Raw genomic sequence first — 13,255 nt, 5'->3', positions numbered from 1 at the left:
TATGAAGACTCACCTCTACGGTATCATGACATTCACTCCCTGAATCCATAGCACATCTTGTTATCATGTTACTTACAAAAGTAGAGCTTCCAAGAGCTCTCGATCATACCTTCATATGAAAAAACCTCTCATGAAACTTCTCCTATGTGTGTCACGTTGCTTTAAACTACTCCATCATGATCCGCTGGACTATGTCGCCTTTTGATGATATTTCTATTACATTTTGATATTTTAAGATAAACTCGAACTGTGATATCACCACTTGGGGGGTTTTGGGTTGTTGAGATGATTGATGTTTTTTTCTATATTGTAGTCTATAGAAAACAGACCACGACACGCAAAAATTGAGTCATTTTAATATAATTTTGTCCATTTTGATGAATGATCATTCTAATATAACTTTGTCCATTTTGATGAATGAGTCATTTTAATATAACCTTACAAAATATTTCTATTTATAGTTTTTAAACAAAAATATACGAAAATAAGATGAAACATACTTTCAAATATATGCACAAATAAACAAAAATGAAACACTCCATTAATAAAAGTATCGTGAGTGCACCATAATCATTTGTGACATGACAAAACGTCGTCACTCACGATGAATGTAGGGGGACAATTCCGATGGAGTTGATGATTTAAATGGATTAACCTGACCTGCTGAATAACCTAAAAATAGAATGACAATAGACATGCATGATTTCATTGATTAGGAGGTTTTTTTTTGTAAATGTGTTGTTATATAATGTCATTAATAATTATCCGTCAAGAAGCCATGAGCATTGTTTTCATAAGTATCTAAACCACCACTTCGTATAACCAATGTACCATTTAAAGGAATTTTAGAAAGAAATAATAATACATGTCAGAACTAATAATACAAGCTTGGAACGTCTTTCTTCTTGACAAGTCTTGACAAAGGATAAGATTGTTAGTTCTTCTCGACAGTAGCATCATGATGTTGTTTTTCTTATTTGGCACATCTGATGTCATGGAGGGAGCCGGAAATTTGGTGAGTTAAAAGAGAGTAAGCCAAAGAGTTTAACTGCTTGTCTTGGATGCTACGTGAGTGAAGAATGTACAGTCTTTAAACTGTTCCACTTGTAGATGAAGATTTGTGTTTAAGATCTTCAAGAATGGTGATGCATTGTCTAAGCAACGTCTTTGCTTGCTCGCTTTTCTCAACCTCACACAAATGGACAAGCTCGTCCTTTAACTCAACATCTTCCATACATGTAGGTGTTTCTCGGTAGAGTTTGCTCATCTCTAATAGACACTCTGAAGCAGAAATATGAACCTGCCAAAGGAAAGCAGAATGAATTATCTAAACTTAACAGAGATAATACAATATAATAAACATGACAGAAGACAGTGTATAGAACCTTCCCTATACATAATTAAACAAGGTTTACACAGTACAGTAATGGGTTAACAACAAACATAATCCAACGTCATTTTACGGTTACTATGATAATGGATAATGCCAAGGCAACTGCTTGATACTCGAATCACATACAAAAGGCATCCTCCATACAAAAAGGTAAGCTATCGGGTTCCACATCAGGTGCATTATAGTTCAGGCAAAGAAGTACATTACATGAAAATATAAGCTATCAAGCATAGGCAGGAACTTCCCCACAAACTCTTTCAACTTTGCCAATAAAGCAAAGAAAGCTAATCAGAAAGGGTATGTTCTATATTAGACAACAAACAAATTCTACAAGCAAAGACATTCTCTTTTACTCAAGAATATGTAAACTATTCTCATTTTCTTTCACATTATCATAAAGCATATGATGATAATCCTAATTTTACTTGGTTAAAGAAAAAGGCCTTCAGTACAAGGCAGATGCTCATCTGTGTGCCAAATGAAATTGCCTAGAGATGAAATTTTTTATAGTTACAACAACAACAACAAAGTCGTAAGTCCCGACTACTTGGAATTGGCCATATGGATCTTTTGTCACCACTGAAATCTGTAAAATTTTATTTTGTAGTTCAAAACAAAATTTTTGGTTCTATCATTCACATTTAGAATATGCACATTTAATGTTATATTCATGAAATATGAATTCTCATGTGATGCATTCTGAATTGAAATGTGAAAAAAGACATCTATATTCCCTTCGGCACAAAGCTAAAGTCAAAAATAGGGTATCCAAATTTCATATTCTATGTGGAGATGAAAGAGTAGAGAGTTTGAGCTTCAACACCAAATTTATAAACTTCATGAAAAGTATTGAGAAAATGAGACGTATGATCTTCATAAAGAACTCCGTGACAAAGATTTTGTGCCTCACCACTCTGTAGAAACTCACCAGTTTGTATTAAGGCTATAGCAGTCAATATTACCAATAACATAATTTGGAGATCATATTGATAAGTTTTGAAAATCTAAAACAGAATGGGGATTGACTGTTCAAGAAAAAAACTGTGAATGGACTGGCTGGATCAAGTTCGCAAGAGGGTTCTGAATTAGATAAGTATGTAGTCCACTTTCCATTTACTTCTCCAACTCCATTCTTTTTCTTATTTAGGACTTGCATAACTAATCATTAACTTAAGACAAGGAGATTGTGTAATTGGGTTCTTATGCCGATAAAATTGTTACACAATTACCATTGGATGACCATAAATGACTTGACACAATTCAAGTGAAAGGATAAGAATTATTAGAAATATCCATTTGAGAAAGAGAGAAATGAAATACCTGGGAGATCTTCACCACACGAATGCATTCAACTATTTTTGGTGCAAGAGAATGAAATAACTGAAATTTAGAAGAAAAGAATATGAAGTTGGAAAAAATAATTGAGTATAAATTTCAATTGCCAAAACTGGAGCTAAGTCACCTCAAAAATTAATGGAGTTGCTTCACTTGAATAAGTAGGGTTGCCTTCCACAGCATGCTGGAACTTTGAACATAACTCTCTGATCGATGAGAAAACAGACATTTTGACTGTCCACAAAATAACAAAAGAATAAGAGTGTCAATTAAAGTTCAAGAAATGGTTTTGAATTAATGATTATGTTCAGCATATATATAAAAGAAGGGATACCTGGCCAGTTCAATCCAGGTGATAAAGAACTTGAAAACACTTCAATTAACTTTTTACCATTCTTCAGAATATCTTGAAGATGAGCTACATACACACAAGATGCTACACAATCTAAAACCTTGTCGAGAGGTACAGAAGCATCTTCCATATTATCTTTACCTGTGGCCAAAAAAAATCATCTCAGAACAACTTCAGCGCCACAGCATGATGACATAAAGGTTTCATAACACTTTGATGATTAATTCTAGTTTTGTATGCAAACTTCAGTCTAGTTTTCTTGATTATGGTATTTGTATGTAAACTTCTACCATTGGTTTCATAGATTTGATCATTTTTATAGTTCAACATTATATTCAGGTCCATTCAAGTCATAGTTTAGAAAATTAACAGGACAACAATACTCTCTCCATGTACAAACAATGTTTGTGTCCACAAACATTGTTTGTCCATGTACAAACAATGTGTGACAAATTATTCACACATCAGGGTATGTCCTGTCCATATTACACCATACTCTCTCCATGTACAAACAATGTTTGTGTAATGTGATGTAGAAGTAATAATATACAGGGTGTTTGTCCTTTTAGAGTATGATAGTTAGGTCTAATATCATATAAGCATTGATTGCACCATGTTTAAAAGAAATTAAATGACAAAGCCAACGATTTAAGAACTGGTTGTACCACACTGATCCACCTAATTTTTACTGGCCCAAAAGCCAACTAGTAATCAATGCTGGGAAGTAACATTGACTGAAAGTTTTGCAGACTTTGGTCAACATAAAATATCTAGGTATAATATATGACATATGTGGTCTTATAATTAGAGGGATCACCTGCTAGCATTTGAATATTGGAATTTTGATGTTACCTGTCTCAATAACTGAGATAATGGAATTACTATTCATGGTCTTGGTGGCAACAGATTGAGTGCAAACATCATAGAGCATAGGAAAAACGTGACTGAAAAAATCTGGGTGGTTGAAATCTCTTATGACCTGGAAATGATGGAAAATTGCAATCACATAAGAAAATATAGATCTGCTTTATTTTTTTCATCAACAATGACAATATTGTAGATCAAATGTTCTGCTTCAGAAAAAGGCTAAAAAAAGAAGACATGAAAACTCAAAATATGCTTAGCAGTTGCAAAAGGTTGGAACTTTAGAACATCTGCAACTAACCTACAATCCTTTCAGTATTCTGATGGTCACATGCTTGAAAATTCCAAATTCAGAAGGCATGTTATGCGAGCTAATGGCTGTCTAATCACAACAAACGTCAACCACTATGATGCACAATGATAACTTCATGTACTTGCATTACAGTTTTTGAGATAGCAGTATGCACCAATTAGCACACAAGAGCACAAGAACTAGACCAACCAGTACAACTCATTACACTTCCTGGGTTGTGGTCACACAGCCTCAGCATAGTCAACTACATTAACATTTCTAACAGCACATTAAGTATAGTCAGGGAAATATTTGTCTGTACTCTGTAATATCTATAATATTTAGATGTTTGTCATAGTTCTTAATCACAATAAAAAGGGCATGCCCAATGCACAAGGTTTTCTCCAATGCAGGTACAGTGAAGATCAATGTACACATCGTTAACTATAAATATAGAGAAATTGTTTCCATGACTCAAATCCCGGTCTCCGAACCCTTCTTAATCAGAGTATTTTTAAAATTATATGCAACTTATCAACCTAATAAATTTATGTCGGCTCCAGCATAGTGCAATCTCATATATGAATTTCTTCTTAGAATCTGAAAAGATCAATCAACTCAAATGATGCAATATTTTAAAGAGAAGTATCTATTAATGGCATGAAGCTTATCATATTTCATGACAAGATTGAATAATCTTTTCAATCTTGAGGTTAGAGCATGGTTTGCTAAACCGGGTAGTTCAGTATAGTTCAGCCGGTCTTTTTTGGTTAGATCACCAGTTGATACTGGCCCAAACCGAGAAATTTGGTCTTATCCTAAATAGATATACATCTTTTCTTTTTTATTGGAGTTCGGCTCGGACGTGACTCCTCAAGGAGTCATGAGGTCTTCACCTGTGCCTACATGGCCTACTTCTATACTCCTCCCCTCTTCCTCCTCCATTGCCTCCTCTTCCTCAACTTTTTCTTTCCTCCTCTCCTCTCCCTTCCCCAATGATAGTATTGTACATACCGGTGTACCGACACACAGTATGTCAATTGGACAGGACCCATACCAATCCGCCCAGAGACCAACATGGGTCCGATAAATGAAACTACAACCATTGGGTTAGACATTGAAGAAAGAGTCATTGAGTCTAAGATTGAAGAAAGAGTCATTGGGTTAGAGATTAAACAAAAAAGATGATGCAAAAGATAAAAAGAAAAATTAGCATTAGTTACCTTTCTATACTGACTAGCTATTCATTACAACAACAATAGCAACGACGACAAGAACACAACATATTACAGAAAAATTACTAATATCAAGTCAGAAGGTCTAGAATTATTACTTGTTCAAGGCATGAGAAAGCTGCTTCATGATAAGATTTGATTTTTTTGGAACATGCCGATGTGATAGCACCCAAAACTAGAAAAGGCATGGTAGGGTCTTCAACAGATATTGCTTCATGACAAGATGAACATAGTGAAGCTATGCCATAAAGAATAACATCTTTTCCCTGAAGCGTTAAATAAAGGGGAAAACAAGCAAGCTGTAATTAATTAATCAAGAAGATTAAATCACATTATATCTATTGTAGTTTTGGTTTATTTACAAATACATATACATAGAACAAAATAAAGATTTTAAAACAGCATATCTACTAAATTTTAGTTATAATTGTACTTTATTAAGTATTTAAGCATATGCAAATATTATACAAACTCTGAGAAAGTTATCGGCCATAATGACATTTCAACTGGTTTACAACCCGTTATAACAAAGGGGACAACAAGCAAGCCAAAATTAATGAATCAGTAATAACAAAGCAAACAAAGCCCTAATTCCCAACTATTTGGGGTCGATTACATGAATGTTTAGTTAAGAGTGTTTAAATCTTTATTTATTTCTATTAACATCTTTTTGTCTTCCTCTATCTCTTATCTTTCCACTAATGGTAATCATTTCACATCTTCCAATTACCTAATCTGTAGGTCTCTTGAGCATATGTCCGTACCATCTTAAATAAATTTCTCTCATTTTATTATCTATCGAAGCGATACATAATTGTTCATGAATAAAAATATTATTTTTCTTCTAACTCCATAAATTTATCTCAACATTTTCATATCAGCAACACAAACTTTTTGCATATGTTACTTCTCAACTGCTCAACCCTCATATCCATAATGCATTATATCTATTGCAATGCTTTGTGGGTCCATAGAATGAGTCAAGAAGATTTAATCACATTATGTCTACAAAAATGTTGGTTTATTTACAAATATATATACACAGACCAAAATAAAGATTTTAAAACAGCATAACTATTAGGTTTTAGTTATCATTGTACTTTACAATGGATTTAAGCATATGCAAATACTATACAAATTCTGGGAAAATTTTTAGCCATAATAACATTTCAACTGGTTTACAGCATGTTATAACAAAATTTTTGGATGAATATTAAAGATCAAGGTACAACAGTTGTCTTTGACTTAGTGGTTATATTATTGCCTGTTATCCTGCTTTCCTATATTTAATGCACCTAGAAAAAAAAAAAACTTCTCTTGCTCTTCTTTTACAGTCAATGCACCTAGAACAAAAAGCATTGAAGAACCTGATAATGCAGTGGTCAAAATTTTAGATGCCTCATACAAGATATACCCAACTACTACCACCTCTAAGATCTGGCCTCTCAGGGATACTTTAGCCAATCAGTCTATGATGGTGAAATGAGAGTTTCCAGGTATCATCATATTTTGAATTTACTGGTGCTTTTGCTAGAGAGCTAATTTGAAGGAATTAAATAAGTTCAAAGTGCCACAAAAGAATTGAAAGATCTGTAATGATATAGTTTGATGATCTACATCCAATGGTGCATGCTGCATGTGGTACTCTATAGGCCATTATAGAGTTCGCATATGAGAGTGTAAGTTTCACTCTTTAAGCACCCCAATGCAATTCCAGTTGGGAAAAACAACGTTATCTGAGGTTGTGTACCAACCCCTACAAGATATGTCAAATATGTATCCAGGCATTCCAGAATCCTATACTGATACACATTCCAGAATATTATCGGACCATAACTGATACCAATAGGTTTCCGTACACCATTATATAGGTAAAATCATGGTTCTAAATGTCGGATACTGGACCAATACTATATACTGAGGAGGAAAAAGAGAAGAGGAAGAGGATGCCTGGGCCAGAGGTGGTGGTTGGCGAGTGAGCCATGCATCATGCACATGTGCAAGTGAGAGAGAGAGAGAGAGAGAGAGCCATGTTTATTGTTCAACTCTAAAACAGAGCAATTGAGTAGTGAACTAGACCTGACCATCCAAAAAGGGGTGGTCCACATCCTGAGTCATGCTCAAACCATATTCGATGCATACAGGTCCAGACAAAATTAGGAATCTTGGGAAGAAAATTGAACTAGTATAACACAACCATAATACTGAAAAACTTGCCATGATACATCTTTCATTAGCCACATTTTATGGGACATGAATGTAAATTTCCCATATGAAATTGCAAGTTATTGCATGTTCATACATCTTGGAGTTTCTGCTGGCACCTACAATTGTGCGATGCTTCTTGGACCTTATTCCATTCGTAATGTATCATAATCAGTTAATGACAGAAGCACAATTACATGTTTTAGCTTCAGCAAAACCAGGTTCTTTATAGGCTCATTCTACAGATTGAAGTTCTTGAATGACCACAATCTGTTCACTTTGGCTTTTACATGTAATTAAGCAGTGCAAGTTGTCAATTTAGAATAACTCAAATTCATTATTCAATTTCAAATTATTTTTAAAATTTGAAAAGGATGTCTTTCCATGTGTTTCTGTATGTAATTATTCATCCATTTACTAATCCATATTTACCATTCATACATATATTTTTCACACTACACATACAATTCATATGAAAAAAAAGCCATTACAAAAAGTTGTAAACATACATATACATATGGTTGGAAAACCATGACATGGCCTTCATAATTTCATTCATATACATACCTCCCAAAAACGACCAGGCAACTCCTTAAGAAGGCATTTAAGCAGATTGTGATGATACGGAGAAAGAGATTCACCAAGGATTTCACTAAGTTTTCTTATTGCCTTGGCTGACTGTCATATGTAAGAAACAAAATGAGTAATCAATGACAATAACCTTAACAACGTGACAATGTACAGGAAATGTTCACCCTTTGTGTACATAAAAAAAGGATATCACCTTTCTTTTGTTTGGCCAAGATGATGAGGCAAGGCAATCACAAAGAAGGACAACAATTTCTGCCAAGTACAGTTGAAGAGTCACTCTTTCACTACTTGAATTCTCTTCCCAGAGATCTTCAAATGAAGTACTGATATGCTTATCATCTTCGAATCTAGATAGCACAAGGACTAGAGAAGATTAGTTGCTAATTCAGCAATCATCAATGTCAGATGAAACAGAAGATAGAGATCAAATAAAGGAATAAGTTAAAATTATCTAAACTAAGAATGCAAAGCAACATTTTGGTTTATTGAACATTGGTTATTACTAACATATGGGAAGGGTATAGTGAGAAGATCAAAGTTATACCAAGAATACAACATATCATTCCAAAATATGGCTAACATGTGATACGATGTTATGAACACTGGAGGTAACTGTCCACCCAAGTTTCTCTATCTAATGATATCTGATTCATCAGTTAAACAACATCATAGAGCTGTCTTATATTTCGAATACTGGATCCATATGGGTCCAGTCCATTTCATCATATACCAGTATGTTACTGAACAAGAGGCGAGTGGTGGATGGTGAGTGGACGGGCAGCAGTGGATGGGGGCTATCATGCAATAGCGCTAAGGCAACAAGAAGACCAAGAAGGCTTGCAATTTTTCGAAGGATTGGGGGTTTTAAGTTTAAAAGATCCCTTTTTCTAACTGGACCACCCGAGCTGGTTTGATAAATACCAGTAGGAACGGAACGGTCCAAGCAAAATTGAGTTCCATTGTGACAAACTGACAATCATCTCATTATTGCTCCCTAGTATAAAAGATCCAAAAGAAATGAAAAATTGAAACAAACTGAGTAGTAAATTCAAAATAATGTGCAATTGAAAATAAGTAGTCAAGAGTAATATCATGATTAAAAAATCTTAGACAACAAAATGAAAACACAAGGGGTGTAAAGAAGCAACCTTCATTAGGCCAACACGAACCTGGAAATAAAAATTACAGGAACTACTACAGCATGGTATCCACTAAGAACATCAGTTGCAAGACTTGAATAGGCTTTCAGAAGAATCGCACAGGAAAGTTGAGCATTTCTTTCACCCAAATGCAAAGCAGCAGTGTCTTTGATAACCTTTTGAGCATGAGAGGGGGTTGCATGCTTCAAAATGACAGCACAAGCAGCAGCAAAAGCTCTCTTTCCAGATCCACTCTTTTCCTCAAGAACAGCATTATAGACGAGCTTCAGCAAAGTTCCAGTAAAAGTTTTAATATCTGAAGCAACTTTCTCAACCAACAATGTGATGAAGCTTGCAATGCCCACCCTACAAAATCATAAGCACATGCAAAAGGTTACCAGAAGACCGGTAGGAGTTTTTCAAGTATCTGAAGCTATTGCAGACAATCCACCATTTTATACGCTCAACTAAAAATAAATTAACTCGAAGTTTCAGGATGATCACTCAGCACAATTGCAGGGCACATAAAGCAGGTAGACAAAGCAGAGGCTCATGAACTGTTGGAAAAAAATTATGGCAGTTCCGCTGGCCAATTCAACTGCATTTAGACTTAAAGGTTGTCAGATCCATCAACGTAGTCATTCATAGAGTGTACAACAAAATAGCTCGCTTAGAGCAAACACTGATTATATCAGTAATAGTCAAAAGCCTATGTTAATTGGGAAAACATCCCAGCAAAAACAAGCACCAACCAAGGTAAAAGAAGATATACAGGGCCAAGCAGAATAGTAACAAGTTCTACAAGCCTATGACTGGCAGGTACCAGCAGAAACTCCAAGAGCCTCTGGCCGCCATTGGCAAATGGGTTGGCTGAAAGACTGGCAAGCCCTAACAATCAGTAAGCATTGCTGGAGCACTACAGAGCAATCCGTCCCTATCATGGGGTGCGTCATCATCAAAATTAGTGTGGATGAGGTACCTTCTCCAACTTGATGTCCTAAAGATCAAGGTGTGGGCGACGAAGCCACTCCAAAGCAACCCATCATATCAGCACATAGATGTTATGCAAAATCAGGATTCTTGCACTTTTCTAATATGATGCATATAAAGACATTAGTTAAGGATCATAGGATTCAAGGAATGCAATTTCGTCTGGTTTGGTATGGAACAGCTAGTATTTACCAGTCTAACCACAAACAGCATGCGGAGCAGCACAAGTTTAGGCGATTCATGTGTAATACAGGGCTTACCAAGAGGTAAGCCCTGTGAACTGAACAATAAGGTCTATGAACCAGACTTAACATGCAGTTCAGGCCCAGTAATGGGCCTGGCCAAGACTTGACTTTTGATACACAAAACCTTGCTTTAGCATAACATGAATCTCCTGGTGAGTATTGACTTTTGAAGGATATTTGTTCAAATCAAAATTCTCATGTAGTTTCCCAACACAATAAATTGGGCTTGTAAATATTGGTTCTTGACCTGTTATATTGTTGTGTAATGATACTTCACAAACTTCAAAAGTTCTCCAACCAATTCAGAAATTTTGCCTCTCCACTTTTGGGTGCAACTTATGTTTGCCACTTGTGATGAGATTGAGATAATTACATCTAATTTTGAACAGAAATCAGAAAATAAATGGTCGGAAAGTAGTGGTGTACAAGACCGGTTCTAATTAGTTGTCTTAAAAAAACATCAAAATATGAATTAAACAGATGGTCTCTAAGATAGGAAATCATAACAATTAATGAAAAATTAGATCGTGCATGTGTACCTATGACAGAGAGGTGAAGGTAAGCAGTTCAATTAACTTCATCACAGTTCAATTAACTTCATCAAAAAAAATTGTTCCATGGTGTTTGCTGAAAGCTCACATCTTAATGGTGTATGACTGAACGTACCTGGTATTAAGTCCTACCCCAGATCTGATCAGCTGGGCCAGGCGAGGAACCAATAAATCCAATGATTTTTTATCCACAACATTTATACAAAGATCCAGCGTTTCCCACATGGGAGAATCTTTAGAAACAGCAATTCTTAAGCTCTCAAGTTTTTCAGTTTGAATTCCAACATTTGCTGCATGCAACTAGTGATTAATAGAACAAGAAAGTTATTTGACATGAATGACAAAAAAATGCAGCAGTCTTGTAAAGGGGTTCAAGATGACAAAAGAAATTAACAGTTTTGGCATGGTCAAACCTCAACATAGTTGAGCCTCTGGTCTTCCAAGCTTGATAAACACTCCAGCATGCAAGACACAAGCTCAGGTAGATGAGGTCGAATTGCAATTCCAGCATTCTGCAACAGTAACATTATATGACATCAGCTTTAAACATTGTATAATAAAACCCTGGAATGCAACTACATCAGAAATGCTTGCAACATGTACTTGTTCAACCAAAAACTATGAATTGAAATATAAGAAAGAAAGCTGATGACTAAAGATGGTCTAGAGTTCCAAGTATGGTGTAATGATGTAAGTATGTAACTGCATGATTTTTTTAAATCTCTAGCAATCTGCATCCACAAAATTTTAGGCCATTCATCCACAGTGAATCACTAAAGGTACACATTTAACTTATATTCCCTGCAACTCTATAATAAACAACAAGGTCCATCTGCCCTTTTCTTTACCTTCACAGGCATTGTTATCAATATAAAATAGGCCAAGACGTTAGAAACCAACAAAGATGGTTTACTAATCTTTACTAATCAGTCAATACTGTGGATAACTTTGTAATTACTTTTAGGCAAAGGATTGATGAAAGGTCATGGTTAGTAATTTCGGACAGACCGGTACAAACTGGTTGATATTTGTCGGTCCAAATTTGAACCAGCATGCAGACCATCCCATTTCTGGCAATTCAAGTCCAGGACAGTGCTTGGCATCTGATAAGCCAATTGAACTGGATGGTGCGCTCGGTTCATTTTTTTTCTTGTTTTTCATTTAAGGTTAACTCCCACCTCTCTCTTTCACACGCTTGTATGCCTCCCTCACATCGCCACCTCACCTTGTACTCCTGGTACTTACCAGCATACCATGTGTATACTGGAGCATGGTCCACCTCTGGACAGATACATGCCTGGTGAATCCATAAGCCTTTTATAATCTAGAATAAATTATCATTCCCAATATACACACAAAGAAGTTCCTATAGAGTAGCATTCATGTTATCCCCCAACACATATGAGGAAGCTCCTATATAGTATGATTGACACTCCAAGATTCTGTTCCAGATAGAGAACCAAAGTTTTCTTAGATGACAGTTAGACTCAAGGTTTTGTGTATTTTGAAAAACAAAACTAATCTATTCTAAACCAGGTTGAGTTGAAAAGCTTCCACCACCAATAACAAGGCAAGGTCAAATTCACCTACATTTATGACTCTAGATCAACCATGCTCCTAATACACACAAAAGGCTTGGAAGTTAATCCTTTTTCCCTTTCAATGAGAAAGCTTTTCCACTTTGTCAGGTTGCTTAATAAGCCGACTAGGGAAGAGAACGGTTACCACAAAAAAAAGAGGGAGATTGGATTCACTACTTTTGGACATTCTGAGTAAAGGATATCACTCTGAGCTGATCAGAGACCTGAATGTCAAGGACAACCTAAAAAAAAAGACTGGAAACACTATCAATGGACAATTCAGAATATTGGCAACCTTCATACTCAAAATAGTGTTTTGGCTTTTCTGGAACATCAAACTAAAGTTTGGTTGAAAGCATTATAACATAAGTATAAGAACCCAAAATATTCTTCTACAGCACATGAAAGTACTGTATCATCAACATACTAAAATAACTTTAAAGCATAATATAAGATCACCTCAGCCCTTGATTAAGTTTGAAT

The 13,255-nt window shown here is 35.4% G+C and overlaps 1 protein-coding gene across 2 annotated transcripts in view; it reads right to left on the bottom strand.

Moving 5' to 3' along the window:
• Window positions 1-817: 817 nt before the first annotated feature.
• The window catches only part of LOC135617693 (uncharacterized), a 30,832-nt gene continuing 18,394 nt past the window's right edge, over window positions 818-13,255 (bottom strand). For both annotated transcript variants that reach the window (XM_065118177.1, XM_065118178.1), the window contains 11 exons: window positions 11,606-11,704; window positions 11,308-11,492; window positions 9,437-9,772; window positions 8,461-8,614; window positions 8,244-8,354; window positions 5,570-5,737; window positions 3,933-4,059; window positions 3,063-3,221; window positions 2,856-2,962; window positions 2,714-2,773; window positions 818-1,300 (listed from right to left, as the gene is read on the bottom strand). In XM_065118177.1, coding sequence (XP_064974249.1) covers window positions 1,091-1,300; window positions 2,714-2,773; window positions 2,856-2,962; window positions 3,063-3,221; window positions 3,933-4,059; window positions 5,570-5,737; window positions 8,244-8,354; window positions 8,461-8,614; window positions 9,437-9,772; window positions 11,308-11,492; window positions 11,606-11,704 — 1,716 coding nt within the window. In that variant the 3' untranslated portion in view covers window positions 818-1,090. The remainder of the gene's footprint in view (window positions 1,301-2,713; window positions 2,774-2,855; window positions 2,963-3,062; window positions 3,222-3,932; window positions 4,060-5,569; window positions 5,738-8,243; window positions 8,355-8,460; window positions 8,615-9,436; window positions 9,773-11,307; window positions 11,493-11,605; window positions 11,705-13,255) is intronic.

The sequence above is a fragment of the Musa acuminata genome, chromosome BXJ2-7 (genome assembly GCF_036884655.1).
Source record: "Musa acuminata AAA Group cultivar baxijiao chromosome BXJ2-7, Cavendish_Baxijiao_AAA, whole genome shotgun sequence".
Lineage (NCBI taxonomy): Eukaryota > Viridiplantae > Streptophyta > Magnoliopsida > Zingiberales > Musaceae > Musa > Musa acuminata.
This window is presented reverse-complemented; position numbering and strand designations above follow the sequence as displayed.